This window comes from Callorhinus ursinus, unplaced genomic scaffold (assembly GCF_003265705.2).
Source record: "Callorhinus ursinus isolate GAN/ISIS: 27379988/994484 unplaced genomic scaffold, GSC_fseal_2.0 scaffold74, whole genome shotgun sequence".
Classification (NCBI taxonomy): Eukaryota; Metazoa; Chordata; class Mammalia; order Carnivora; family Otariidae; genus Callorhinus; species Callorhinus ursinus.
In genome coordinates this window covers 649,476-677,139 of record NW_027397136.1, presented here as the reverse complement: position 1 = coordinate 677,139, position 27,664 = coordinate 649,476, and the positions used below count along the sequence as shown (strand labels likewise).

The following is a 27,664-nucleotide window of genomic DNA, read 5'->3' as shown; positions in this document are numbered from 1 at the left end:
TTCCATGACCTGCATATAAATTCAGATCCCCTCGACAAGTCGTCAGGTTTGGAAAAGCACTACCTGCTCCTAGAATCTTGGATTTGAACCTCATCCTGGACAGTGAATGACAGGGAAGGAGTAGCTCTATTCTAGCCAGTTAAACGCTAAATAGAATTTTTTAAAGCAGTGGAGTCAGTTCCTTGGATTGGATTCAAGGTTTTTGCTTTGGGGAGGAATTGAGTCTGCAGTAGGAAGGGGCAGAGACATTCAACTGAAGCCTGGCCTTTGTGTGCCCCAAGAACTAAGATGAAGATTGACTGAGTCACACTCAAGTTCTCAGTAAGTATTAAATACCAGCTGTGTGCCTAGTTAACCTTGTGTAATTACTAACAGTGGAAAAGAGGAAAAAATAGCTGCTTCTGCTCAGAGTTCATGGTAAAGGGAGAAAATACACAAAAATTGGACTACAGTAAAATGTTAGAAAAAAGACACTGCTTAAAGTAGTAGATATTTTTCTTCCCTCCGTGCAATGTAGTCACTGCAGGAGGGTGGGGTATTGTCAGCCATGATTTGGACAGGCCCAGGGGGCACAGGCTGGGCCCGCAGAGCCGGCGTCTCATCCGCTGGGGCCTGCAGTCCCCTAGCTCGTTCCATTCAGCAGTCTCTCTGCCTGGTCTTCTCTGAGTCCTTGTTGCAGCTTGAATTCCTCTCTTCCCTTCCCCCCTGGTTTTGCTCCCACAAGGCTATACTACACTGATGAAGACAAGGCAGACTACCACCAGTCCTTCTCTCTGGTGTAGTACTAAGAGGACGTCCCTAGAGACCATATAGGTCTATGGAAATGAGCGTGCCTGGGGCCTGGCCCCACTACCTCAGCCTTCCTTAGTGAGTCTCATCTGTCTTCCTGTGGACATAATCTATTGGCTGGTTCTGAGGGTAGACTCTGGACCACCAGCATCACCTGGGAATTTGTTAGAAATGCCAGTTCTGGGCGCCTGGGTGGCTCGGTTGGGCGACTGCCTTCGGCTCAGGTCATGATCCTGGAGTCCTTGGATCGAGTTACTGCATCAGTCTCCCTGCTCAGCAGGGAGCCTGCTTCTCCCTCTGAGCCTCCTCCCTCTCATGTGCTCTATCATTCTCTCTTTCTCAATAAATAAAAATCCTTAAAAAAAAAAAAGCCAATTCTGGCTTACTGACGCTGACTGAGGGTTTGTCTGGGCAGTCTGTGTAAGTAGCCTTTTGGGGGGGTTGATACAAACTGAAGTTTGAGAACACTGACCTATAGGAACAGCCCTGGTGTTTACACTTCCATCCTTAGCCACTCCTCATCTGAGCAGGCTGTCTCATTGATCCCACACCCTGCTGGTTAACATGGATAAAGGTTATGGATGTTCCTCTAATCCAAGCCCAGGGAAGGACTGCAGAACAAGAACGGCTGCAAACTTGAGAAATTCTCTCATTGCCCACCCAGGCCCCATCCTGGCCCTGCCCTCCGTGACACCTGGCTTCTGTTCCCCCACATTCCTCCATCAGACTTCACTCCCAGTGTCTGCATCCTCTGTCTCATCTGCAGCGTTGGGTGTTTGGGGGCAATCCAAACCTAACTGACCACTGCAGTCATGTCAAGACCCTCCCCGCTTTTTTTTTTTTTAAAGATTTTATTTATTTGACAGAGACACAGCAAGAGAGGGAACACAGCAGGGAGTGGGAGAGGGAGAAGGAGCTTCCTGCTGAGCAGGGAGCCCAGAACCCTGGGATCATGACCTGAGCCCAAGACAGACACTTAACAACTGAGCCACCCAGGCGCCCCAAGACCCTTCCTGCTTTTAAACAATCTCCTGTGTATTCCCTGTGACGTCTCCCACAGCTGCTGTTGTGACTTATTTAACAAATTTTAGTGAGTTTATGTTTGGCTTTGCAATGCTCTTAACCAATGGTGGCCAATCCAAGCTGCCCATTTAGAAATTTAAAAACCTGGGCCGTTGGGGCACCTGGCTGGCTCGGTTGGAGCATGCAACTCTTGATCTCTGAGTTGTGAGTTCAAGCCCTACATTGGGTATAGAGATTACTTAAAATCTTCCAAAAAAACCCAAGACAAAACAAAACACCTGGGCTTTAAAAAAAAAAAAAAAAAAAATTAGATGCTTGAAAACTGCCCCAGAGAGTTTTTCATTGGTCTCGGGTGCAGCCTGGGCATCAGAATTTTTCAAAGCTTTTCTGGTAATTCTGTGGTGCAGTCAACATTGTAAACCACTCTTGGGGCGCCTGGTTGGCCTCAGTAGGTTAAGCGGCTGCCTTCGGCTCAGGTCATGATCCCAGGGTCCTGGGATCGAGTCCCCATCAGGGAGCCTGCTTCTCTCTCTGCCCGCTGCTCCTCCCCCTGCTCGTGCTCTCTTTCTCTCTCACTCTATCTCAAAATCTTTAAAAATAAATAAAAAATATTAAAAAAAAAAAAAAACAAACATTGTAAAGCACTCTCCAAAACCAGTGGCTTGCAGACTTTAACACCTGGAGAATCTTGTTAAGATCAGATTCTGGTTCACTAGGCGTAGGCTGGGTCCCACGATTCTGCATGTTTAACAAGCTTGCTGCTGTTTGAGAGCAGTAAGACCTCAAACCCATCCTTGCTTTCCAACACTAATAACTGACCTTGTTATTTAAAGAGGGAGACCATCTCACCTGGTACTTTAACTTTGTGCTTTTCCAGATCTTCACTTTTGTTCTTTCTTGCCAGTCATGTCCCTCACCAAAGCTGACTTGCCCTTGTGCTTTGCATTCCAGCCTCTCCTATCTGCATCCCGACCGCATGCCATCAGTTAGTCTCTCTTCCTTTCTTCCCTGCCTATAAATGTTCTAGTTTCCTCTACTTAAATATCACCTATTTATTTCTCTTTACCTTCATCCAGACTTTATTTTTTTTTTAAGATTTTATTTGTCAGAGCACGAGCAGGGGGAGCGGCAGAGGGAGAGGGAGCCTGATGTGGGACTCCATCCCAGGACCCTGGGATCATGACCTGAACCGAAGGCAGATGCTTAACAAAACTGAGCCACCTAGGTGTCCCTTTATTTTTTAGTAATATCTACACCCAACGTGGGGCTCAAACTCTTTACCAATAGAACCTGGCATTTTTGTCTCTGTTGCAATGTGGCTTCCTCCCCACATTTCTATAACTACCGACTTAGTTACAGAGCCTCTGCCAGATCCTTTCACAGCCCTTAAATCCTCTGCGTGACCTCAGCCCCTCTTGGAACTGGTTCTCACGGGTGCCATGACCCACCTTCACCCAGGTCTCCACAGCCTGCCCTCTCGGCTACCTTTTCTCCCTTCGACTAGGTGTGCTCTATCTGATAAAGATTTGCCCCCTTTCTCCTCCTCTTCATACACCTTCCTCTAGATGGTTATTATCGTCACCTGCAACTTCACTTGTTCCTCTTATGCAGTTGACGTCCATCTTCAAGTCGGACTTTTTGCCATGCTCTGGTCACCCTTTCCAAGTTCCTATTGGACATGGACACCACGTGTCCCTGCTGCCATTGTTCCAGGATTTTTATTTGCCACTGTTTTAAATTTTTTACCAGAATGATTGGCAATTTCATTTCCTACACCTTGCTTATTTTTAACATCCTTTCTTAGCCATTTTATTATAACAAACATTACAACTGACATATTTCCCTGTCCCTCCAATGTCATCCATTTATGTTTAAGTGTAATATCCTGGCTTCATGGATCATCTCTCTCTTCTCCTTTTTATCGTGACAAAATACACACGTACTATTTTAACCATTTTAAAGTGTACGCTTCAGTTGCATTAAGTACATTCACATCGTTATGCAACCATTACTACTGTCCATCTCTAGAACTTTTTTATCCCATGGTGAAGATCTATTCCCATTAAACTAATTCCCTACCTCACTTCTCCCCCAACCTCTGGTAACCACTTTTCTTTCTGTGTCTATGAATTTAACTGTTCTAGGTACCTCAGTTAAGTAGAATCATACAATATTTGTCCCTTGGCTTATTTCACGTAGCGTGTTTTCAGGGTTCATCCACATTGTAGCATGTAGCAGAATTTTATTCCTTTTTGAGGCTAAAGAACATTCCATTGTGTGTATGGACCACATTTTGTTTATCCATCCATCAGAGGACATTTGGATTGTTTCCCTTTTTGGCTACTGTGAATAATGAATGTTGCAATGGACATGAGTGTGCAGATGTGTGTTTGAGCACTGCTTTCAATTCTGTGTGGATACCCAGAAATGGAATTGCTGGATCATACAGTAATTCTATTTTTAACTTGTTGAGGAACTGCCTTACCAATTTCCACAGCCACTGCCCCATTTTACATTCCCATCAGCGATGCTCAAGAGTTCCAATCTCTCCACATCCTCGCCCACACATGTTTTCTCTGTTTTGATAATATCACCCTAGCAGGTGTGAGGTGGTAGCACTCTTTCTTGTACACCTTGCCATCCCGTTTTGTGGCTGCCACTTTAAACTCAATAGCCAGCCAAACTTTTCTTCTACACTCTCTCCTTACCTACCCACTCCTTCTGATACTCCTAGTTGGGGTGATAATATATCTTTTCCTGCTGATCCACGTTTCAAACCATATTTGTCTCTGGCATGTTTAATCGACTGCCAAGCCCTATCAGTTCTTCACAGAAATCACATCTCTTCCCTCCTGCATGCAGCTTCTCATTTTATTTCTTGCATGGATTATTGTAATCTCCCAACCTGTCCAAACCCCTTGGTGTTGTGATAAACCTAAACTGTCCCCTACGGGCCCCTACTCCACATCCTGTATCAGCTTTCCATTGCCTACCAGGAAAAGGGAGGGGGGAAAAGTTATCATTTAGTGAACACCTTTTATGTGCCACATACTAAGTGCTAAATGTGCTAAATGCCCTACATCTGTTTTGAGTCTCATTTCACAGATGAGGATGCAGGCACAGAGAAGTAATTTGTTTAAGGTCGCGCAGCGAGTAAGTGGTAACCTGGAATTCAAACCAGTTCAAAGGCAGCCTTACTCCAAAGCCGATTCTTAACCACTCTGCTCTACTGCCTCATAGCAGTCCTATGAAGTGGCTATCTCAAGCCCCCTTTGATGAAGAAAGGCACTGTTAAATAACTTGCCTAACGTGAGGTAGTTATTAACTTGGAAGCTGGAATTTGAACGTGGGTCTTTGACATCAAAGTCTGTCCCGTGCTGATTCTTCATCTCTCCCAAATCCTTGGCCAGACAACAAGGTCCTCTACCTTTGGGACCCAACATGGTACCAGCTTTATTCTCCCCGCAACTGCCCATCCCTTGCCCCAAATTAGACAATTTGCCACTAAAGAGAAGCCGGGTTTAATTTTAACTCTGCTCTTGGTCATCAAGCTCAAAACCAGTGACTGCTTCCTGAAATCTTTCCAGCTCTCTAAGCTGGAAGAACTCAGCTGCAGCCCTGAGCTCCTGGCTCAGCTGTAACAGCTGTGAGGGCAGGGAATGTGCCCCATCAACACTGCAGCCCCCCCAGCGGAGCATGTGGTAGACCACTGAAAATACAGAATCACTGGAACAGGCAATCACCTGCAACCACAAAAGTGGGGGAGTCTGAGAAGCAGAGGTTAGCTTCTGGCCCCAAAAGTCTGGCAGAAGTGTTTGCATTGCATCGATTTTCCATTGTTTGTCCTCCTCCCGGACTTTGAGGTCTCTGAGTGGGTGGAATCTCCCCTGACCCCCACCCCCAGGCTGCCTGAACAAAGCCTTTTCCAGCCTGAAGTTCTGTCCCAGTCATACCACAGCCAAGTAAACAGCCACCTGCTTGCCACCTGGGGAGGTAGGACTGGGCTTGGCTAGGCTGCATAGTGGCCTCTTTGGGGTTACATTCAAACCCAGTCTGCAGGTGTGGGAGGTGGGAGAGGGGCTGGGGACTGGAGTAGAGGAGGATGGCTTCATGACCACCTGCCCTCCTCTCCTGCCCCAGATGAAAGGGCTCTGTGGGCATGAGGAGAGAGGGCCAGTAACAAAGGAGGAATGTAAACCAACCCTTCCTGCAGTTCAGCAGTGATCTGGCCTGTATCTTGGCATCCAGAAAAAGCAGAAGGTCCCTTACTGAAAGCAGGTAAGTGTTTGTCTTGTCTGTATCAAGCTTAGAGTTGGTAGGGAAAGATCCACTTCTAGCAAATAAACAGTTGGGAAAGAGGTCAATGCAGCCAGTGGGAAAGGGTCTTGTTTCATTTGCTGCACAGAGTAGGAAGGAGGTGGGCAAGAGGAAGTGGCCACCCCCTGACAATAGGACATCCCAGGCAACATCTAAGTCAGGAGGCATTTTGTTGGCACTGCTAGTGTAAGGGTCTCACCCCCGAGGAACTCTCACTTGCCCTACTAATAAGAGGAGGTAGAGAGAGAATGGTCCTCTTCCTTGAGTGTCTCCTCACAATGTGAAGAAATGAGGGCAACTGAGGAGCAGAGCTGCGTGTCTCATGACAAGATTGACTGCAAAGTTAAAGGCAATGGTCCCCCTCGGGGTTCATGGATTCCAACATCTCTATTGAATGCCTCTGCACCAAGCTCCAGGGGTAAAACCCTAAGACTGCCTTGCCTCTCCCAGTAACTTAATCATTCTGATTGGAGGTGGAGTCCAGTAGACAAACCACTATAATACAATGTAGTATGTGCTATAACTGGATATTAAATGGGATCATAGAAGAGGACTCCTAGCCAAAATTTGAGGGACTTAAGAGGGACTTGTGTGAGAAGCTGAAGCCCAAAAACAACTTGTAATTCATCAGGTAGATATGGGGAAAAAGTGTCCTAGTCAACAGGACAGTATGTGGAAGGCTCAGACACAAGAGACTATGATACCTTCTGGGAAGGGAGAGTTCCCAGTGGCTGGCAGGGAGAGTAGATGGAGGAGTGATTTGGAAGACACATTCAAGTAGGAAGGTAGAGGGTCCAGGTCAAGGTTGGGAAACTGTCCTAAGAGTGGTGGGAAGTTAGCAATGCACTATAGGCAGGGAAGTGCTTAAATGGTAGGCTGGCAATTGGGACCAGACTTGCCCTTTTGCTTGCTTACTTGGCCATGTTTGTTTGTTGTTGTTTTTAACATTTTATTTATTTGACACAGAGAGAGCACAAGCAGGGGGAGTGGCAGGCAGAGGGAGAAGCAGACTCCTCACTGAGCAGGGCCCCTGGGATCATGATCTGAGCCGAAGGCATCTGCTTAACCAACTAAGCCACCCAGGTGCCCCTTACTTGGCCATATTTGTGGAGCTTGGATTTGAGGGAAGCAAAGCTGAAGGCAGGGGGCAGAGTGGAGAGGCCGTTGGGTGCTCCAGGCAGTGAGTGACACCCATGTGATAAGCAGTGGCTGGTGGGCCCACAAGAGACTTAGGATAGCTTTTTTCTACCCATGATGAAGGACCTGTTTACCCCTGTCCACTATGGACAAATAATTTTGTAAAATACAGTAAAGATGAATTGCTAGAAAAATAGAATTTTTTTAAAATGATAAAATAGGGGCACCTGGGTGGCTCAGTCGTTAAGCGTCTGCCTTCGGCTCAGGTCATGACCCCAGGGTCCTGGGATCGAGTCCCGCATCGGGCTCCCTGCTCCGCGGGGAGCCTGCTTCTCGCTCTCCCCCTGCTCGCACTCGCTCGCTCGCTCTCTCTCTCTCTTTCTCTGTATCTCTGTGTCTCACATGAATAAATAAAATCTTTAAAAAATTAAAAAAATAAAATATAAGCTCACATTTTTCTTAGTAAATTCTAAAATATGGAATTCCTTGAGATACCATAAAAATTTCTAAGCCTTTGCTCTCAATTTCTGTACTTGTCACAGACCAGCACTGAACCAACACCCTGAGTAGCAAGCACCATTTTAGGAGGAAAAACTGCCAGAACACGGTGACTGATGAGTGGTGGGGGAGTAAGAGGCAAAGGAAGAATCAAAGATGGCACACGTATGTGGCCTGGATGATTGGCTGGTGGTGCAGCTTCCAGAGCTAGGGGACCCGGAGGAGGAACAGCAGGCCTGCATGGGTGGACACGAGTAAAAAGAGGTATCACTCTACCGGGTGAAGCCAGGCTGCTAAGACGGGGACAGCCCAGGAGCTGGTTAAGATGATGGTGAGGGGCTCAGGGCAGAGAGCCTGAACTGCAAGTCCATTAGTCATGAGCAAGTAGACAATGACCGAAGCCCAGGAGGAGATGGACTTTCAGGACGGCTGTGTGGAATGGAAGGAGTTGAGAACCTTGGCAGGACCCTGTGGGCACCAGTGAGCAAGGACACTGGTCATGGGGGGCTAGGGAGCCACTGGGGAGAGCCAAGGAGCCCACAGAAGTCAAGGTAATAGAATGTTTTAATGTGGGACAAATGAAAAGCCGTGTAATCAGGAGCTCAGAGAACGTTGGCCTGCTCTGGTGCCTGCAGCTCACTACCTAGAATCAAGATGTGTCTCTGGGCAGCCTCATTCAAAATATGATACTGGGAAACAATGTAATAAGAATTACTTTAGGGGCACTTGCCTGGCTCAGTCGGTAGAGCATGCAATTCTTGATCTCGGGATCTTGAATTCAAGTCCCATGTTGGGTGTAGAGCTTACTTTTAAAAAAAAATTACCTTAGAGTTTTCTGTGCTTTCCAAATTTTCCAATTTTTTTCTAGTACTTTAAATACCTTAAGAGGGGCGCCTGGGTGGCTCAGTCATTAAGCGTCTGCCTTCGGCTCAGGTCATGATCCTGGAGTCCCGGGATCAAGTCCCGCATTGGCTCCCTGCTCAGCAGGGAGTCTGCTTCTCCCTCGGACCCTCCCCCCTATCACGCTCTCTCTCTATCTCATTCTCTCTCTCAAATAAATAAATAAAATCTTTTAAAAAATTAAAAAAAAAAGAACTGATCACCACCTAAGCATCGGTTAATTAGCTATCTTCTAGGGAAGCACACAGGATGGGTCACAGTTTTGCTGTTAGGTGCAGGACCCCTGGGTGAGACAGGGTAAGGTAGGCCGGCAGGGCCCTGCCACAGGGACTCCCTGCTAGCCCCACCAGGACCTGTTGCCTAGGACTGTCCTTAGCCAGCTTCTTGTTTGCGAAACAGAGCCTGCAGTAGGGTGAGGAAGGGACAAACCACCCCATTGTGTATACACACACACACACACACACAGCAGAGATGCTCCTGGAAATGGGCATCTAAGGCATCAAAAGACTAGCCTGGTGTCACTCACTAGCAGAACGGTGTCCTCCCTGCCAAGTGAGGGGTGCCTTCTCACCCACTTCCCACAGAGCTGGAGGACACAGTTCCCAGAGTCCTGGTTTCTCTCCAAGTGCCTCTCCCTCCCTCTGGGCAGCTTCCTCTCCTAGCCTGCCTGTCTTTCAGTTCCTCCGAGCCTCAGGTTTCCGGCTTCCCCCAACTCCGTGGTTCTTCAGCTCTGGACAGTTGCCACATCCAGGCCCTTTTTTCTTTAAAAAGTTCTCTCCCAGGTGCGCCTGCGTGGCTCAGTCAGTTAAGCGTCTGTCTTCGGCTCAGGTCATGATCCTGGGGTCCTGGGAGCGAGCCCGGAATCCAGCTCCCTGCTCAGCAGGAGTCTGTTTCTCCTCTCCCTCTGCTCCCCTGTTTCTGCTTTCACTCACTCTATGTCAAATAAGTAAAATCTTAAAAAAAAAAAGTTCTCTCCCAGCTATCCCTTATCCTCTGCACCTTCCACCACCCTAATCCTTTTCTCTCGACTTCATTGCTTTGCCATGATGCCACCTAACTGGTCTCTCAGGGGAAATTTCCTTTTCTCAACCTATTCTTCCTGAATTATTTTCCTCATCCAACCTTCGACATGGTAGTTCCCCCCTTAAAAGCATTCAGTGTTTTCTTACTGCCTATAGGATCAAATTTGTGAAAAGTTACTTAATTTGGGGGGCACAAACTGTTTCGGGGAAGCCCAGGGTTCTCCACACCTGGCCTAACCTACTTTTGCAGCCCTTTTCTGCCGTTCTGGTGAGCCAGCCAGAGCAGTGAGCTGTCCCTCAGCCCTTTGCTTGGTCCCCTGTGCTCACAAAGTTTTCGCATCCAGGCCGCCTCCCCTTCGTCTTCTCCTTATCAACTTGCCCTTATTTTTTAAGGCCACGTCTAGATCCCTCTCCAAGCCAGCCCAGAATGACCTTGCCCATCTCTGAACGCTTACAGTATTCACCGTCTAAGCAGCTCAACTGTAATGGAATGGAATTTGAGAGTTCTTTAAAAGTTTTGTTTATTAAGAATTCCTTGGCTACCCAATTACAAAAACTAATTCTAATTTGCTTAAAACAATAAGTCAATTCAAAACAAACAAAAAAGCCCCAAAACAACAACAAAAAGACAATAGGTTAATTCATTAGAGTGACAGTGGAATATCCCTTTGGTTCCTAAGGTCAGGAAGGAAGTGGGTCACTGTGGTCAGGGTTTCAGAGCTCTGCCCTCTCTCCTGTGGTTCTGCTTCATTCATAAATCTCTTGCTACAAAATCATCTCTCAGTTTCCCAAACTACACTACAGTAAACATGACTGCAGATGTGTTTATGTTACAAGTGTTACATGTTACAGACAAAAACTTGAAAGAGGCTACACAATCTCTCTCTTTTCTAAAATACCTATAGAGAAGATTGAAAAACCTAGCTTAAATCAGGGGCCCATCCTCATATAATCAACATTACCCAGGAGAATATTGTCACATTTTAGGAATATAGCAGTCCCCACCAGATGAATGGTGAGGGAGAAGGGAGTTTCCTGGAAATGGGGTAATGAAGAAATCCAACATGTATATCACTACATTCTACCCTTTGATGCCTGAGGACATGCAAACAGATACCATTTCCCATACAACCAGATTTCCTCTTTTTTTTAAGATTTTTTTTTTTTATGTAATCTCTTCCCCCAGTGTGGGGCTTGAACTCACAACTCCAAGATCAAGAGTCACATGCTCTACCGACTGAATCAGCCAGGCGCCCTTAAATTTCCTCCTTCTAATATGGTTCAATAATCATGTGTCAAATTATAAATGCACTTATCTTCCCAATGTGATAACTCAATGTCATGACCAGATACTGCATCCAGAGGCAATAACAGGGAGCCTCTGTTATCCAGATAAAGATTTTTTTTTTTAAATATATCCAATCCTTCCCCACCTTGGTCCCAGAGAGCTGCAGATGTAGATCCTCATAATTCTGTGTCCCAGTGCTTAAATAATTAGTATTACTACCCCAACCCTCCCCAAATACTCTATTTTTCTAAATTCTATTTAAAAAAGAAAGGAGAGAGTGCCTGGGTGGCTCAGTTGGTTAAGCATCTGCCTTTGGCTCAGGTCATGATCCCAGGGTTCTGGGATCAAGTCCCATGTTGGGCTCCCTGCTCAGCGGGGAGCCTGCATCTCCCTCTCCCTCTGTCCCTCCCCCTGCTTGCGCTCTCTCGCTCCCAAATAAATAAAATCTTCTAAAAAATATATATATATTATCTATTGTTCAGTAGTCTAACGCATAGAGCACTCCTTAAGTGATAAGACTAAATAATTTAGGGGCACCTAGCCGGCTCAGTCAGAGGAGCCCGTGACTCTTGACCTTGAGGTCCTGAGTTTGAGCCTCAAGTTGGGTGAGAGATTACTAAAAAATAAATAAACTTAAAAAAAAAGGCTAGATAATTTAATGAATATCCATTTGTTTGCTAAATTCTTTTGCAATGTAGGGAGCTCCTTGGTCAGGAAAATGGCTGCCTCAGGGTCTGGTTTGCTGGAAGAATTTCCCTTGCCAAGGATCCTTCAGGTCCCATATGGAGAGAACAGTGCCGAGGAGTGCCCGGTGGGAGGGCATGCTGTAACACTCTGCAAGTCTATTCCTATCAGGGCTAGAACCAGGAGTACCCTAAACTCCGAGAAAGCGGGGACCTTGTTACTGTTCTCAACTATATCCCTGCTGCCTAGAACTGTGACCGGCACACAGTAGGCCCTCCACAAGTATTTGTAAAATGACTAACACTTGGGCCTATGGATTGCCTTAAGGACTGAGCAAATATGGACCCTGTTGCCAAGTGTGGGATTTTTGTGGTGATGACTCCTTTAAAACCTTTGCTGGCTGACTGTCAGTTTCCTCTTTGTTGACTTGGTTTGCTAATGCATTCACGGGTGCCAGAAATCTTGTCAAGGCATAGCCTTTGAATACTAAGTCTGTTCCAGGGAACTATGGGCCTGGGACTTCTAGTGGCCTGGCCCAGTCTCGGGCTGGGGGTTGAGGCTGGTCCCTGCTACACACACGCTCGCGACATACCAACAGGTGAATGCACTTGAAGGTTGGAGACATTATCACATCCCATTATCACACCTGCCGCGTGGAAGTGCTAGTGGCCCTGGGATTGGGGTGTCCCTAATTTCTCTGGCTTCCCTTAAATATCCCTGCTCCAAAAGCCAGTGAACCACAATTTATAAGCTAGTAATTTAGAAATTAGTAATTTAGAAAACGCAGAGAATATGGCTGCAAGTTTCTCAATTATTTGAGTCTCTGGTTTCAGACTGACAGGGTTTCATACTTGTCCTGTTGTTTCCTGTTCATTTTTAAGGTGGCTACCTAGAATTACAACATATCTTTCTCTCCTAACAACTTAATAAGTGTCTCAAAGAACAGTGGGTACACTTGAATTTCTTGACATTTTCCCCCAAGTTCCCTAAAGCTCCAGCTCTCAGAGGACATGGTTGGAGCCTCCAGGGATGAGGAGGGGCTCTTCGCCAGCCCCCCATCCTGGGCCCTGCTTTCTCTCAGCCGAGTCCATGCTTTAGGGTCTGTAATTTGCAAATCCTCCTTCCTTTGCTAGTTTTGGGGATAATTAAGTCTCTTTTGGGTGGGTGTATCAGATATACATTCTAGCAAGTTAAGCAATAATGACCTAATTGATTGACAAGACAGTTGAGTGTGTCACAGAATCCAAAGACAGGAATGTGATCGGCATTAAGGAGTGAACTGGAAACTGGGATTTGAAACAACATTAGGACAATCTCCGTCTTCTGTTTCTCTTCCACATGTGCTTGCATCACTTTTCTGTTTCTTTCTCTGCAGACCAACTTCCTATTTCTCCAACAGATCCAAGTTTTTACCTGTTCTAGGTCCAAACACCATGTTACAAAACCATTCTTCCAGTTTCTCAGACCAACAACTTAACTACTTTTGTGTCTCACATCTGGTCCATCCGGCAGTCCTGGTGGCCTGGCCTTCAGTACACATCCATAATTTTTTTTTAAAAGATTTTATTTATTTATTTGACAGAGAGAGCTAGCAGGAGCAGAGGGAGAGGGAGAAGCAGGCTCCCCCGCCAACACCCCCCACCCCCCACCAAGCAGGGCGCCTGATGCAGGACTCTATCCCAGGACCCCGGGATCATGACCTAAACCAAAGGCAGCCACTTAACCTACTGAGCCACCCAGGTGCCCCAACATACATCCATAATTAAACTACTCTCCCACCCACCCCACCCCCGACCAGCAGCCATGACCTCTTGCCTAGATTCCTGCAATAATTTAATTGGTCTTTCCACTTTTATCTTGGGCCCTCTGCTCTCTATTCTCAACACAGCAGCCAAATGGTCCTGTCAAAAGCATGTCATTTCTTTGCTCAAAACTCTCCATTTGTTTCTCTTTTCATTCCAAATAACAGCCAAAGACCTTCTGAGGCCTTCCAGGGTCACGCTTCCACCCATTATCTCTGTGACTTTGTCTTTATTACTCACGCCTTGTTCACTCTTCACTGACCATCCTGCTGTTCCTTCTGGTCACCAGCCTCACTCTGTCTTTCAGGGCCTTTGCACTTGTTCTGCCCTGAGTGTTCTTTCCCAGATATCTACATGGCTTGCTCTCTCACCTCCTTTGAATCCTCAAGTCACCTCAATGAATCCTTTCTTGGTCAAGCCACCGAGCCCCCACCCCACTGACATTTCCTATCTTCCTTCCCTTCTAAATTTTTCTCTGGAGTATTTATCACTATCTGGTTTCCTTAGGATTTACTTATTTCATTTATTGTCTCTCTGCTGCTTTGGAATTTAAACCCCTGAGGGGTGCCTAGGTGGCTCAGTCAGTTAAGCATTTGCCTTCAGCTCAGGTCATATCTCGGGGTCCTGGGATCAAGTCCCTACATCTGGCTCCTTGCTCAGGGGGGAATCTGCTTCGCCCTCTGCCTCTGACCCTCCCCTCTGCTTGTGCACTCTCTCTCTCTCAAATGAATAAATAAAAAATCTTAAAAAAAAAAAAAAGAATTTAAGCCCCTGAGAACTAGGATTGTGCCCTTTAGTTCACTACTATATCCCCAGACCTGGAACAGTCAGTGCCTGGCACTCAATAATTTTTTTTCTGAATGGATCAATATATACCACGAGAAAGACTGATCTCGCTCTTTTCTTCCCTAATACAAAATACTTGGAAACAACAGAAAATTGCTGGCAGCCTCAGGGACCAATGAGGAGCCTGTAAGAGGAGGGGAACCCTAAAGCAGCTTGAAGAGAGCCTGGAGGAGAGAGGCATCTCAGAGCTCAAGCCAGCCTCCACTGGAGCCTCAGGAGAACTCTTCCTGACACTGTCCCCCTGGGGTCAAGCAGGACCCCTCCCCAGAAGTTGTAATTATTATTATGATTATAGCTTTGACTTTTTGACACCGTCCTGGTGCTTTCTATATGTATCAATTATAAATAAGTCCAGAGACTTAAAAGCAGCTTAGTCTTTCAACAGGATCATAGTAAGTTTAGAAAACACATTTTAAGAGCCAAAAAGTAACTAAAGAACATTTCAAGTGTTTTATTATAGTTCGTGGACACCATGAGAGGGATTCCTAGTCCATAGCAACTCTTCTTAATATCCCTCTTTTGTACCCATCAGCTTCCCTCACCACCACTCCCCCGGGCTTCTTCCAGATGCCCCAGAACTCCTCTCCCTGAGCCTTAGTTTGGGTCAGCTATCCTCCTCTCTCATTGCCTTTCTTCTGATCTCAATCCCCAAAGTCCAGAAGGTCCGGGAAGGAAAAGGAAAAAAGCAAGTTGGCAGCATCAGTGTATTAATAATGTATTAATAATGTTCTGTCCCAGCACATACTTGGTTTCTCACACCATGAGGTAAGTGTTGTTCTGACCACTCTGTAGAGGAGGAAACCAGCCCACCGAGGCTTGCCGGGAAGGCGGCTCAGGCCAGTCTCCACTGACACCTGTGTTCTATCCATTCTGCTGCGGTGGGCCAGAGTCAAGGAGACAGACACCACATCTGCTTCAGCCAGCCATCTCCCGTGAGGAGCCGACAGCCCGTGCCGGGACCCACCAGCAGTCCTTGGCCCCCAGCAGAATGTCCAAGCCGGATTTGAGGTAAACTGGCTCAGACAGCCGACTCTCTGGGCTGGGTTTCTGTGGTAACAATACATCATTCAGCTTCTCTTCCAGGTTCCTGAGTCCAGGGGAGGAGCAAGTGAGACTCATTTTCCCCCAGTATACAAAATATATATGTAAAATTTATCCTTGTTTGAACTGCATCTTCTCAGATTGCAAAATTTCAGTCACAATTCTATTTGTTTTCACAAAGTTGCTTGTCTGTTTGCTTATCAGGGTTCAGGTGTGAGAGAATATCTATTCTTACTACTTCCAGGTAATCTACCTGCAAATATTTTGCTCACAATCTGCCCCTGGCCTGAAAGATAAGAAAACACTACTAGGTTCCAAGGAGACTGAGGAAGCTTTATTTTCTATCTTCAGTCTTCCAAAATTCCAGGATGAGGGGCTCACATTATGTAAAGTGTGACTTGACATGACATTTGGCTAGAATCAGATAATCTGAATACTTTAGCCCTGGTGGTCTTGTGCTGACTAGAAGCCCTCATTGTAAAAATGTGTGTTCTCTTATTTTTTTTAAAGAATTTATTTATTTATTTGAGAGAGAGAGACTGAGACAGAGAACACGAGAGGGAAGAGGGTCAGAGGGAGAAGCAGACTCCCTGCTGAGCAGGGAGCCCGACACGGGACTCGATCCCAGGACTCCAGGATCATGACCTGAGCCGAAGGCAGTCGCTTAACCAACTGAGCCACCCAGACGCCCTCTTATTTTTTTTTAAGATTTTATTTATTTATTTGAGAGAGAGGGAACGAGAGAGAGCATGAGAGGGGAGAGGGTCAGAGGGAGAAGCAGACTCCCCACTGAGCAGGGAGCCTGATGTGGGACTCGATTCCGGGACACTGGGATTGTGACCTGAGCCAAAGGCAGTTGCTTAACAAACTGAGCGACCCAGGCGCCCTCTCTTATTACAAATAATAGCTATAATTTACCAAGTGCATTAACTTAATCCTCACAAAATCCCTTGAGGCCAGTTTTACAGAGGGAAAAACAAAGAATCAGAAAAGTGAGGTAACTTGTTTAAGTAAACAGCATAGCCAGGATTCAAATTCCATCCTGACTGAACTTAAGCCACTGCAGTCCGTTGGAAAACTTTCCCACATGTGGCTCTAAAGGTGGGGGACCAGCCGGAGAACAGGCCCTTGGTGGAAGCTCTGAGGGACAGCTCTGAGGGGAGCTGAGGACTTCCTACACCCCAGTGGGGCCCCAGGGGGCAGAGTTGGCACTCTGGGCCTCCTTCCCAAAAGCCTTTGCAGCATCCTAGCTTGAGGAGCATTTCCCTGGGGAGAGTTAGGACAAGATGCCTCAACCCTGGTGAGTGCCCCTGGAGGGCGTGGCCAGACACTCCTGGCCCCCAGGCCCTCACCTGTCTCTGTAACTGGACCTGGGGGAGGGAGCCCCAGGCTGGCTGTGGGAGGTGCTGCTGTTGGGTATAGGAGGCTGAGGAGAGGGGTCCCTGGTGTGGAGTTGAGGTCCCCGGAGGAGGAGCCGCTGTTCTACCCTTTCTCCCCTCTGTTCCTGCTCTCCTGTCCTCCCCTCCCTGTCCCCCACCCCCAACCCCATCTGTCCTGGCTGTGTGTGAGGCTTTCTGCAGCCAGCCTCCCTCTGAGCTCCTGTGTCCCTCTGCCTCCCTCAGTCATTCTGTGCCTCCCTCCTCCTCACGGCCTAGTGTCACAGCAAAACTCATCAATGGAGGTGTGGCAGGGCTTGTTGGGGTGACCTGTGTGTTCCCCATCGACTTGGCCAAGACTCGACTGCAGAACCAGCATGGAAAAGACATCTACAAAGGAATGTAGGTATTGGTGAGGGGAATGGGGTGAGTAGGGAGAGGGGAACTCCCAGGGAGGGATATGGGCCCTCATTCCTTCCAGTCTCTTTATTTAGGGAGTGCATGCATTGTGGGGGTAGAGTGGGGTGGGGGGAGATAGTCAACTGGGGTGTGCCCAGAAGAATTAGTGCACCAGGTTGGGGGGGGTGCTGATGGGTATCCTCTTGCTCACCACTGATTTCCTTTTCTGGCTTCTGCTTCTAGGATAGACTGCCTGATGAAAACTGCTAGGGCAGAAGGCTTCTTGGGCATGTACCGAGGTGGGCTTATCATGCACCCCAGGGGAGGCTTGGCTTGGGCCAAATGAAAACAGAGGGTGCAGTCCAGCGCACCAGACTCTGTGGCTTTACAGAACATTGGGAAGTGGCGTTTCTTCTGCCCAAGGAGCTCCTGGGGTGGGGCCTGGGCTACCAGGTGATCCTAAGCCACATTTGCTTTTTATAAGCCCCCATGTTCCTTGGTGAAGACAGGCAGTTATGGTGAGGTTTGGGGGGGGCACCAGTGAGCACACTGAGGAGCCCAGGAGCCCCAGTTTCCATCCTGGCACCACTGTGTGATGCTGGAAGCAAGTGGTTACCCCCGCTCCCGCCCCCATTCAGGGCTGTCAGGTCATTAGCTATGAAAGCAGAAGGGGAAGAAGCTGACAGGGAAGAGATGGAAAGGATTTTGAGCTTCTGACAGGGAGTTACTGATTGGCTTTTCCCTGACACAAGCAGTGCTGTCCCTGTCCCCTGCAGTGACCCCATCCAGGGCCACATCGCCATGATTAGGGCTTGGAAAATGGATACAAATCTGGTGTTAAGAAGGAGCTGATATTCTAGTACCCCGGAGAAATAAAATAAAAACTGCTGTAACTCACAAAACTGCCAGTGGGACTGGGCTAGTAAAGCCCAGAGCGATGGAAACCGACCCCTGTCCCTTAGGACCTTATTATTGGGGCTGGATTTGGGGAACTCTTCACTTATCATCGAGATGGGCAGCACTTGCAAGGACGAAAATAACTTCCCAATAACTGCACCAATGAGCCCATAAAGGAAACACATGCGTCCAAAAGGGAAATGTGGAGGGAGGAGAGTCAAAGTAGGGAGATGAAAAAAACTTTCATGTTTCTATAAAATAGGCAGAGGAACCCTCCTCAACAGCCTCCCCCACAAGACCCCAGTTGCTCCCAGAAACCTGCCTGGCTAGATGTGAGAGTAGGTTGCCTACATGAGTGACAGATTCAGAGAATTGTGACTTTTTTTTAATTTTAAGTAATTTATTTTTAAGTAAACTCTACACCCAATATGGGGCTCAAACTCACAACCCTGGGATCAAGAGTTACATGCTCCACTGACTGAGCCCGCCAGGTGACCCAAGAAGTCTTACCACTGAGATGGCCTTAACTTGTCCTCATTTTTCACTTCCAGGAGCTGCAGTGAACTTAACCTTGGTCACTCCAGAGAAGGCCATCAAGCTGGCAGCCAATGACTTCTTCCGGCAGCTGCTAATGGAGGATGGGTATGGCCAGGTGGGGGGCTGTGGGGTGAAAATACATCACTGTATGTTTATAGTTTGGGGGGACGGTGACAGGGAGAGGAATTTATCAGTTTACCTGTCTGCATGCATGTGAATATGTGCACACAAATGGCGGAAGTTTAGTGTTATGTTTTGGCAAGTAGAAAGTAAAAGGAGGGGGCGCCTGGGTGGCTCAGTCGGTTAAGCATCTGCCTTCGACTCAGGTCATGGTCCCAGGGTCCTGGGATCAGGCCCCGCATCGGGCTCCCTGCTCCACGGGAGCCTGCTTCTCCCTCTCCCTCTGCCTGCCGCTTGCCCTGCGTGTGTTCTTTCTCTCTCTCTGTCAAGTAAATAAATAAAATCTTTAAAAAAAAAAAAAAAGGAAAGAGAAAGGAGAAAATGAGCTGGTGTAATTTGAAAGTTCTAGATGATAGACCATTATAGACTATACATATATTCATCAACTAGCTGATGAACATTTTTTTCATTTTTATTGAGACATAACTGTAGTACAACACTGTATAAGTTTGTGCAGTGCATAGTTATGCACGGTATAATGATTTGTAGACATATACTGTGAAATGTTTACTACGATAAGTTAGGTTAACATCCATTACTTCCTATAGTTACCCAAAAAAGTTGTTTCTTTCCTTGAGATGAGAACTTTTAGGATCTGTTCTCTTAGCAACTGTCAAATGTACTGTAGAGCAGGGTTAACCATAGTCATCATGCTGCATTACATCCCAGTACTTCTTACCTTGTAACTGGAAGTTTGTGCCTATAGAGCACCTTCACCTAATTCCTGTCCTCTGATAACCACAAATCCGATCTCTTTTTCTATGACTTTGAATTAAAAAAAATGTACTTATTTATTTGAGAGAGAGAGAGAACAAGTGGGGAGAGGAGCAGAGGGAGAGGGAGAAGCAGACTCCCCGCTGAGCAGGGAGCCCGACGTGGGGCTCGATCCCAGGACCCTTGAGATCATGACCCGAGCCAAAGTCAGATGCTCAACCGAGCCACCCAGGAGCCCCTATGAGTTTGAATTTTTTTTAGAGTCTGCATGTCAATGAGACCACTCAGTATTTGTTTTTCTCTGTCTGACTTTTTTCACTTAGCATAATGCCCTTGAAGTCCATCCATGTCTCAAATGGCAGCATTTCCTTCTGTTTTATGGCTGAATAATATTGTATTGTATATATACCACATTTTCTATATCCATCCATCTGTCCATGAACACGTAGGTTGTTTCCAAATCTTGGCACTTGTGAACAGTAGTGCAGTGAACATGGGGGTGCAGATAGCTCACCAACATAGTGATTCCCTCTCCTTTGGATGTATACCCAGAAATGGAATCGCTAGATCAATTCTCTCTTTAGTTTTTTGAGGAACCTCCATACTATGGAGGCCACTGTTTCCCATAGTGGCTGCACCAGTTTGCATTCCCACCGACAGCGCACAGCATTCCCCTTTCACCACATCCTCGCCAGCATTTATCATCTGTCCCTTTTTTTTTTTTTTTTTTTTTTAAAGATGGGGCTCTTGCATGGCTCAGTCAGTTAAGCATCTGCCTTCAGTTCAGGTCATGATTCCTGGGTCCTGGGATTGAGCCCTGAGTCATCGGGCTTCCTGCTCAGTGGGGAGTCTGCTTCTCCCTCTGCCCCTTCCCCTGGCTTGTGCTTTGTCTCATTCTCTCTCTCTCTCAAATGAATAAATAAAAATCTTAAAAAAACAAAAACAAAAAGTCCTGGGCCCCAGATGGCTTCCCATTCTACCATTTATTTTTTTAAAAGATTTTATTTATTTGAGAGAGATCACCAGTGGCAGAGGGAGAGGGAGAAGCAGACTCCCCGCTGAGCAGGGAGCCCAGTGCGGGCCTTGGTCCCACAATCGTGGGATTATGACCTGAGCCAAACGTAGATGCTTAACTGAGCCACCCAGGCACCCATCTTATTTTTTTAAGATGTATTTATTTATTTGAGAGATAGAGACAGCGGGGTGTGGGGGAGAGATGGAGAGGGAGAGAATCTCCAGCAGACTCCCCAGTGAGGGCAGTGCCCAGAACAGGGCTCTAACCCACGACCTTGAGATCATGACCTGAGCCAAAATCAAGAGTCCAGCGCTTAAACGACTGCACCACCCAGGTGCCCCTTATGTCTTTTTGATACTAGCCATTCTAACAGGTGTGAGGTGATAGCTCACTGTGGTTTTGATGTGCATTTCCCTGATGATTGGTGATGTTGAGCACCTTTTTATGTACCTTCTAGTCTTTTGAATATCCTCTATGGAAAATATCTTTTCCAGTCCTTTGTCTATTTTTTAATTGGATTATTTGTTGTTTGATTTGGGTTTTTTGTTTTTACTATCCAGTTTTGAGTTCTTTATATATTTGGATATTAACTCATTGGATATGTGATGTATAAGTATTTTTTTCCCGGCCCATAGGCTGCCTTTTAATTTGTTGATGGTTTCCTTCGCTCTGCATGAGCTTTTCAGGTTGAAGTGGCCGCACTTGTCTGTTTTTGTTCATGTTATGCTTTAGGTGACCGACATTAAGGAGGTTTCCCCTGTGTTTTCTTCTAGGAGTTTTATCATTTCAGGTCTTACATTTAAGTCTTTAATCCATTTTGAGTTCATTTTTGTAAGTGGTGTAAGATAGGGATCTGGTTTCATTCTTTTACATGTGAATATCTGATTTTTCCCAGCACAATCTATTGAGGAGAATGTCATTTCTCCACGGAGTATTCTCGGCTCCCTTGTCACATATTAGCTGACGACTGTATATGCTGGGCTCTATTTCTGGGTTTTTAATTCTGTTCCATTGATTTATATGTCACTTATTATACTGATGAATTTTTAAAAATCAGCCCCGAAACACTTTCTAGTACTCTCTGTGCCTCCCATTGCCCTGGTGATACTGCTTCAGGGATTTGGGGACAATCATATCCCTGCAATGGGTAGTTTGAATGCACTAGTTTCAACCTCTGTGCAGGTTCTATCTACCTCCCTGGCACCTGTTTTAAATTTAGCTTCATGTTTTAAGGAGACTGTGTTTGAGGGCCAGGTGATGATTTACCCAGCTGGGTGAGTGGCAGCTGATCCAAACGAGGCTGAGTACCATGCACGGAAAGTCCCAACTACCAAGGGACTTGGGTAGATGGGCTAGGGTGGGTGGCAGGGCTGGCCTGAAGGAGCCTGACTCACGGTCCCACAGGATGCAGCGGAATCTGAAGATGGAGATGCTAGCTGGATGTGGAGCTGGAATATGCCAGGTGGTGGTTACCTGTCCCATGGAAATGCTCAAGATTCAGCTGCAGGATGCTGGGCGCTTGGGTGAGGCCTATCCCGACTTCACATGGGATTAGCAAAGGGCTATGATCAGAATAGATTTCCCCACATTCTGCACTCATTGGCTAGACTGTGTGATTCAATTAGCTTTCCAGGTCAGTAGAAGTCTTTTTTTTTTTTTTTTAAAGATTTTATTTATTTATTTGACAGAGAGCAAGAAAGAGCACAAGCAGGGGGAGCTGCAGGCAGAGGGAGAAGTAGGCTCCCTGCTGAGCAGGGAGCTCAATGCAGGGCTCGATCCCAGGACCCTGGGATCATGACCTGAGCCGAAGGCAGCCTCTTAATCGACTGAGCCACCCAGGCGTCCCTGTAGAAGTCTTTTTTTTTTTTTTTTAAGATTTTTAAATTTTTTTAAGCAATCTGTACACCCAATATGGGCTCAAACTTATAACCCTGAGGTCATCAAGAGTTGCATGCTCTACCCCTAGAAGTCTTTATTTAATGGGTACAGCATAGGATGGGCGCGTGGAAGACTAGTTTGAGGCCCCTTCTCCAGTAACCAGACCACATGAGTATGGGATGTTCTGTGGAACAAAGGCACCTAAGAATGCCCTATATACAAAGGACTTTGGAGCAGAGACCCCTCATTTTACTTTGCTACTTGGCCAAAATCCTTAAAGTTGATCAGAAGTGTGCCAGGCCAGTGGCTAGTTTTCTCCTATCACTGGGCAATAGGTCAATGTACTTCACCTTCCTGCCCACCCCACCCCCCGTAACACATAGGGGCAGAGAGGGAGAAGTAGGCTCCCCACTGAGCAGGGAGCAGGGAGCCTGATGCGGGGCTCGATCCCAGGACCCTGTGATCATGACCTGAGCCGAAGGCAGATGCTTAACGACTGAGCCACCCAGCCACCCCACATTTTGTTTTTCAACTTGGGTGAGAGTGTTAGTATTCCTAAACCACGTCAAAAGCAGGGAAAGACGGGCTAGGAATGAACGGGGGAGCTATGGGCACATCAGGCAGGCTATGAGGAAGATAAAGCTCACCAATGAACTACCTTCTTCAAGCTCATTGTCTGGACCTGTGCCCTGCTCGCTGCCCCAGGAACAGATGTGCAGTCAGCAGCTTCTCAGTGTGAGATGTTGCCCTGCTGGCTGTTAGACAAAACTGGGACATGAAATCACTTCCTTGGAGCAAGGCCGTAGAGTCTAGACAAAGCTGCTCAAATGGGGAGAATTAAGAAAACGAACAGTCACACGATTTCAGCACATTGAATCCTGTGGTCATGAATGGAATTCACCCACACTGAAGTGCTGTACTTGAAATGCTCAGGAAAAAAACAATTCCATTCTATTTCTTAGATGTTGAACTCATCCAGTGATGGGCTCTGAATTATTCAACTAAAATGAAAAATCAAATTCTATAAAATGTGAAGGGTATAAAGACCGTGTTCACCTGATCTTGGAATATCAGAGGGAGGAGGCACCTCTGGAGGCCTGAAGGAGATAGATTTTGGACAAAAATAATTTGCTGCTTTACACATTAGGCAGAAGGAAGTGGGACTCTGATGTCCCAAAGTGCCAGCCCGACGAAACTATGTAAATAGGCTCAGAGGTGGTTTAGAAATGGAAGCCAGGTCAAAAGCACAGCTTTAACGGGAGGATAAGGACTTGGGGCTGGAGTAGGTGCTGCTGTAGCTCCCTATGGAGGAGGCCGGGCGGGCTGTGCCTCCTGGGAAGTGCCCGGTGCGGCGGGGATGACATATTAGATGACACAGATCTTAGAAAGATTTCCTTGGAACCAAAAACAAATGTTCTAAAATGAAGACAATCCGGGGCGCCTGGCTGGCTCAGTGGGTGGAGCGTGTGACTTGATCTTGGGACCATGAGCTCGAGCCCCACGTTAGACGTAAAGATGACTTAAAAATAAAAATCTTAAAAATAAATAAAATTCGGACAATTGTCAGAATTCTAGTAGGGATGTGAGCCTCACCTCTGAGCTGTCCCAGGGTGAGGAGGCGGGAGGCACACTCCCTGCTGGGTGCTTGCTCGTGATGGGGTCTGTCCTCCCTTTCAGCAGTTCATCATCAGGGCTTGGCCTCAGCACCTTCCTCCTCCAGGTCCTACACTACGGGTTCAGCTTCCGCCCACAAGCGCCCGTCTGCCAGCCTTATCTCCCGGGAGCTACTCCGCACCCAGGGCCTGGCCGGTCTCTACAAGGGCCTGGGCGCCACTCTCCTCAGGTGAAGCTTTCTTCCTGAACTTGGGACACAGAAGGGCCCCGGGGAGCAGGGAGAGGGCACAGAGGGCCAGCGGGACTGCGGCCCCAATCTGTCACTGCATTCTTCCTGAAACATTCAAACCCCAGAGAGCAAACTACCTCCAGGCTTCCTATTTGGTCCGGAAATGGGCAGAATTGCATAGGATGGGCGCGTGAAGACTAGTTTGAGGCCCCTTCTCCAGTAACCAGACCACATGAGTATGGGATGTTCTGTGGAACAAAGGCACCTAAGAATGCCCTATATACAAAGGACTTTGGAGCAGAGACCTCTCATTTTACTTTGCTACTTGGCCAAAATCCTTAAAGTTGATCAGAAGTGTGCCAGGCCAGTGGCTAGTTTTCTCCTATCACTGGGCAATAGGTCAATGTACTTCACCTTCCTGCCCACCCCACTCCCTGTAACACATAGCTTCTAGAGCTCTTCACCAGCCACTCCCCCCACTCACTCTTACCTTAGCCTGCCACCTGTTCTCGCGCGCTCCCAGGCCCCCCGTCCGCCACCTGAGCCCTACAGGTGCTGGGAGGGCAGTGATGCGCAGGGAGCGTGGGTGGGCAGGCAGCCGCCCTCTGCTGCTGCACATTATCATGGGGGCCAGGGAAGGAATAGGTAACTGTGGGCTTGTCTCTGATCATCAGCCGGGCCCAGGGGCTTAGGGAAAGGCTTCCCGCCTGAGCCTGCGGGGGTGGGGGTGGGGTCCCCCTGAGCAGCAGGCAGCTCATCCCGCTTCCTCTCCCACAGAGACATCCCCTTCTCCATCATCTACTTCCCACTGTTTGCCAACCTTAACAACCTCGGGGTCACCGAGAGCACGGGGAAGGCTTCCTTCGCTCATTCCTTCATGTCAGGCTGTGCTGCGGGTTCCGTAGCCGCTGTCGCAGTAACACCTCTGGATGGTAAGTGCGTCAGAGATGGGGGGCCTTCAAGGGCTGGCTCACTTTACAAGTCAGACAGCTGTACAGTTGTCTAGAAGATTGTCATCTACTTTTCAGATAGAAATGAAACCGCTCCAACTGTGGCAACCTGTGGCCACGGGCAGAAACTCAGCAAGGGTCTTCCCAGATAAAGTGGAGCCAAGGAGACCTTCACTCTCTTATCCCTGACAAATCCCCTCACCTTCTAGGTGCTGATTTCATTAGCTTTTTGTCCCCCCAGTGGAGTTTTCAAACCTGAGGCTAAAGGCAGGAATTAAAACAGTGTGAGACCACATTTCTATCTTTAGGGCTACACCCAGCTTCTCTAACACACTGGTGCACATTTCTAAAGTATGAGTAACCTGAAGGATCAGGTCATTTCTAATTCCTTCATTTTATAAATGAGGATCTTCTATTACAGGTTACACAGTGGCAAAACTGGCCTCAGGATTCAGTTTTGTGCATGCTGGCTCTAATAGGAAACAGCTTCATGTTGGAGAGAGGGGACCAAAAAGCAAGATGTTCACTACTTATTTTAACCTTTGTTTTAGTTTTGAAAACTCGAATCCAAACCCTCAAAAAAGGCCTGGGTGAGGACAGCTACAGTGGGATCACCGACTGTGCCAGGTGAGGGGCCTGCAGCCCTGCAAAGGCTGGGGAAGCTGCCTTGCTGTCTACCTAACACCCCACCTGGAGGACAATTTTATCACCGTTACGACGCTGAGCTCCGGCTTTCTTTGAAATCTGTTCCTTCCCCTCACCTCTCAACAAAACAGGATGTACTGGGAGCTTTTCCTCCTTTGTATCCCTACAGCATTTCTCCCAGTCTAGTCAGACTGAGCCCATTTCCCATGGCCCAGACCCAGCTGCTTAGTAACCCAATTGTGCACACACAGTGGGTGGGGCAAGGCTTTTGCACCCCTGGGAGCCTTACTACTGCTGTGGAAAATAACACCTCTCCAAGGGAAGAAGCGTTGGAGGGGAGCATATCACTTAATACTGTTTGCACTGCACTCTTGCCAATCAGCTCACAGGGCTCTTCTCTCTCCACAGGAAACTCTGGATTCAGGAGGGACCGTCTGCCCTCATGAAGGGAGCAGGCTGCCGGGCCCTTGTCATAGCCCCTCTCTTTGGGATTGCCCAAGGGGTCTACTTCATCGGTATTGGGGAGCGGATCTTAAAGTGTTTCAAGTAGAGATAGCTGGAGCCCAAGTCCCCTGCCATCTCTCTAGCCCATTCGACTTAGACTAGAGGGGGACGAGCAAGGTGGCCCATCCAGGTTGTATTTTGTTCTCTAACTTGTAGTGCTACCTCAATCTCAGAAGAAACTCTTACTCTAATAAGCAAGTTAGGTATGGTCCCATTCTCCCTTCCTATCTTCGTTCATTCTCTTTGGGGCTGCAGCTACCGGGGAGCTTCAGAAGCCCCTAACCACCTCCTTTTCAACAGAAACAGTACATGCTTGGGTTGGATTAACTGCAGGCCCTTAACACAAAGTGAAGATAGAAGGGTCATTTCTGCATCTTCCTTTTCTACTTCACACTCAAACTCTGTATACTTCAGTCAGTTTAAGGATTTAGTTTTGTTAATTCTGAATTAAATAACCTATGGTTAGTTCTAGCACTGATTTTGGGAAAAAGGAGGATCGGAAGTTCAAGGAGACAATGAAAGCCCTCTAAGTCCGCACTGTGTTGGAAACCAAGCAGATCTTTTCGAATGAGATGGCTGTGGGATTAGGCTAACCAAGCAGCCAGGGCCGGGGCCAGGTCAGGGCAGCTGTCTCCTCCCCTCCCCCCCACAGGTCCTCCCTGCGAGGCACAGCTCTCCCAGAACACTGTCCACAGAACATGGTTTTAAATAAAATGGATTCAGATCTCGTCTTGTCATTAGTGGGAGAAGCAGACGGGCCACAGAGAATGGTTTGCCCTCTACTGTCCCTGTCCCTTTCAGAACCGAGCTACGTCCGAATGAGCCCTGCAGCAGTCCCACCACGGGACAGATGACTGCTGCGGAGGCTGCGGGACAGCTGCAGGGGTGCCTTCTCTTTCAGCTACACCAGATTTTCAGCCTTGGTTCCATCCCTGCATAACTGCATCGCCTTGCCAGACAGGTATGCCGTGACAGTCCCCACGTGCCTCAAGTCCTTCCCCAGAGGCCTGCTGCGGAGAGATGCCAGCAACACGGGGGCTCAGGTCCTCAGTAAACAGTGGCTGTGCCAGGGGTTGGCACTTAGTTAGTCCCCGCCTTGTCCCAAATGTCACATTTATGAAAAATGGTCAGGCTCAGTAGTCACACTGACCATGTGCGAGTGCAGACCGCAGAGACAAACCCGAGTTAGACTCCCACCTTTGCCCCGCTGCAAGGCCTAGGGCGGGAAGCCAGAGGAGGAGAGGAAGAAAAGGACCTTTGTGAAAGGGTTTAGGCCTGATACACAGTAACCCTTCTCCCCAAGTAAGCCCTCAGATGCCTTCCTAACTCTGCCGAGGCTAGTAAAACTGCTTCCTTGATAAAGCGGTCAAACCCTCCGG

The 27,664-nt window shown here is 47.5% G+C and overlaps 1 protein-coding gene across 9 annotated transcripts; it reads left to right on the top strand.

The window, feature by feature from the left end:
- On the top strand, positions 1-27,009 carry SLC25A18 (solute carrier family 25 member 18). 9 transcript variants are annotated; one of them, XM_073886965.1, is made up of 11 exons: positions 5,755-5,805; positions 5,953-6,090; positions 15,194-15,314; positions 16,970-17,125; positions 17,366-17,421; positions 18,571-18,661; positions 21,870-21,988; positions 24,021-24,186; positions 24,964-25,118; positions 25,688-25,763; positions 26,190-27,009. In XM_073886965.1, the coding sequence occupies exons 3-11, from the start codon at positions 15,295-15,297 to the stop codon at positions 26,329-26,331; spliced, it is 981 nt and encodes a 326-aa protein (XP_073743066.1). In that variant the 5' UTR covers positions 5,755-5,805; positions 5,953-6,090; positions 15,194-15,294; the 3' UTR covers positions 26,332-27,009. The 9 variants fall into 9 exon arrangements, with proteins under 9 accessions (XP_073743067.1, XP_073743065.1, XP_025707546.1 ...); XM_073886963.1 differs by having other exon boundaries at positions 15,099-15,314; XM_073886967.1 differs by having other exon boundaries at positions 5,772-5,805; positions 6,026-6,090.
- Positions 27,010-27,664: the final 655 nt, after the last annotated feature.

Excerpts from the sequence above, each read along its gene's own strand:
- SLC25A18 (XM_073886960.1), top strand. The coding sequence starts at position 8,203 with ATGGAAGGAGTTGAGAACCTTGGCAGGACCCTGTGGGCACCAGTGAGC. Across the intron at positions 24,187-24,963 it reads CTGGGCGCCACTCTCCTCAG|AGACATCCCCTTCTCCATCA; the intron begins GTGAAGCTTTCT and ends CCTCTCCCACAG. Across the intron at positions 25,119-25,687 it reads CGCAGTAACACCTCTGGATG|TTTTGAAAACTCGAATCCAA; the intron begins GTAAGTGCGTCA and ends CCTTTGTTTTAG.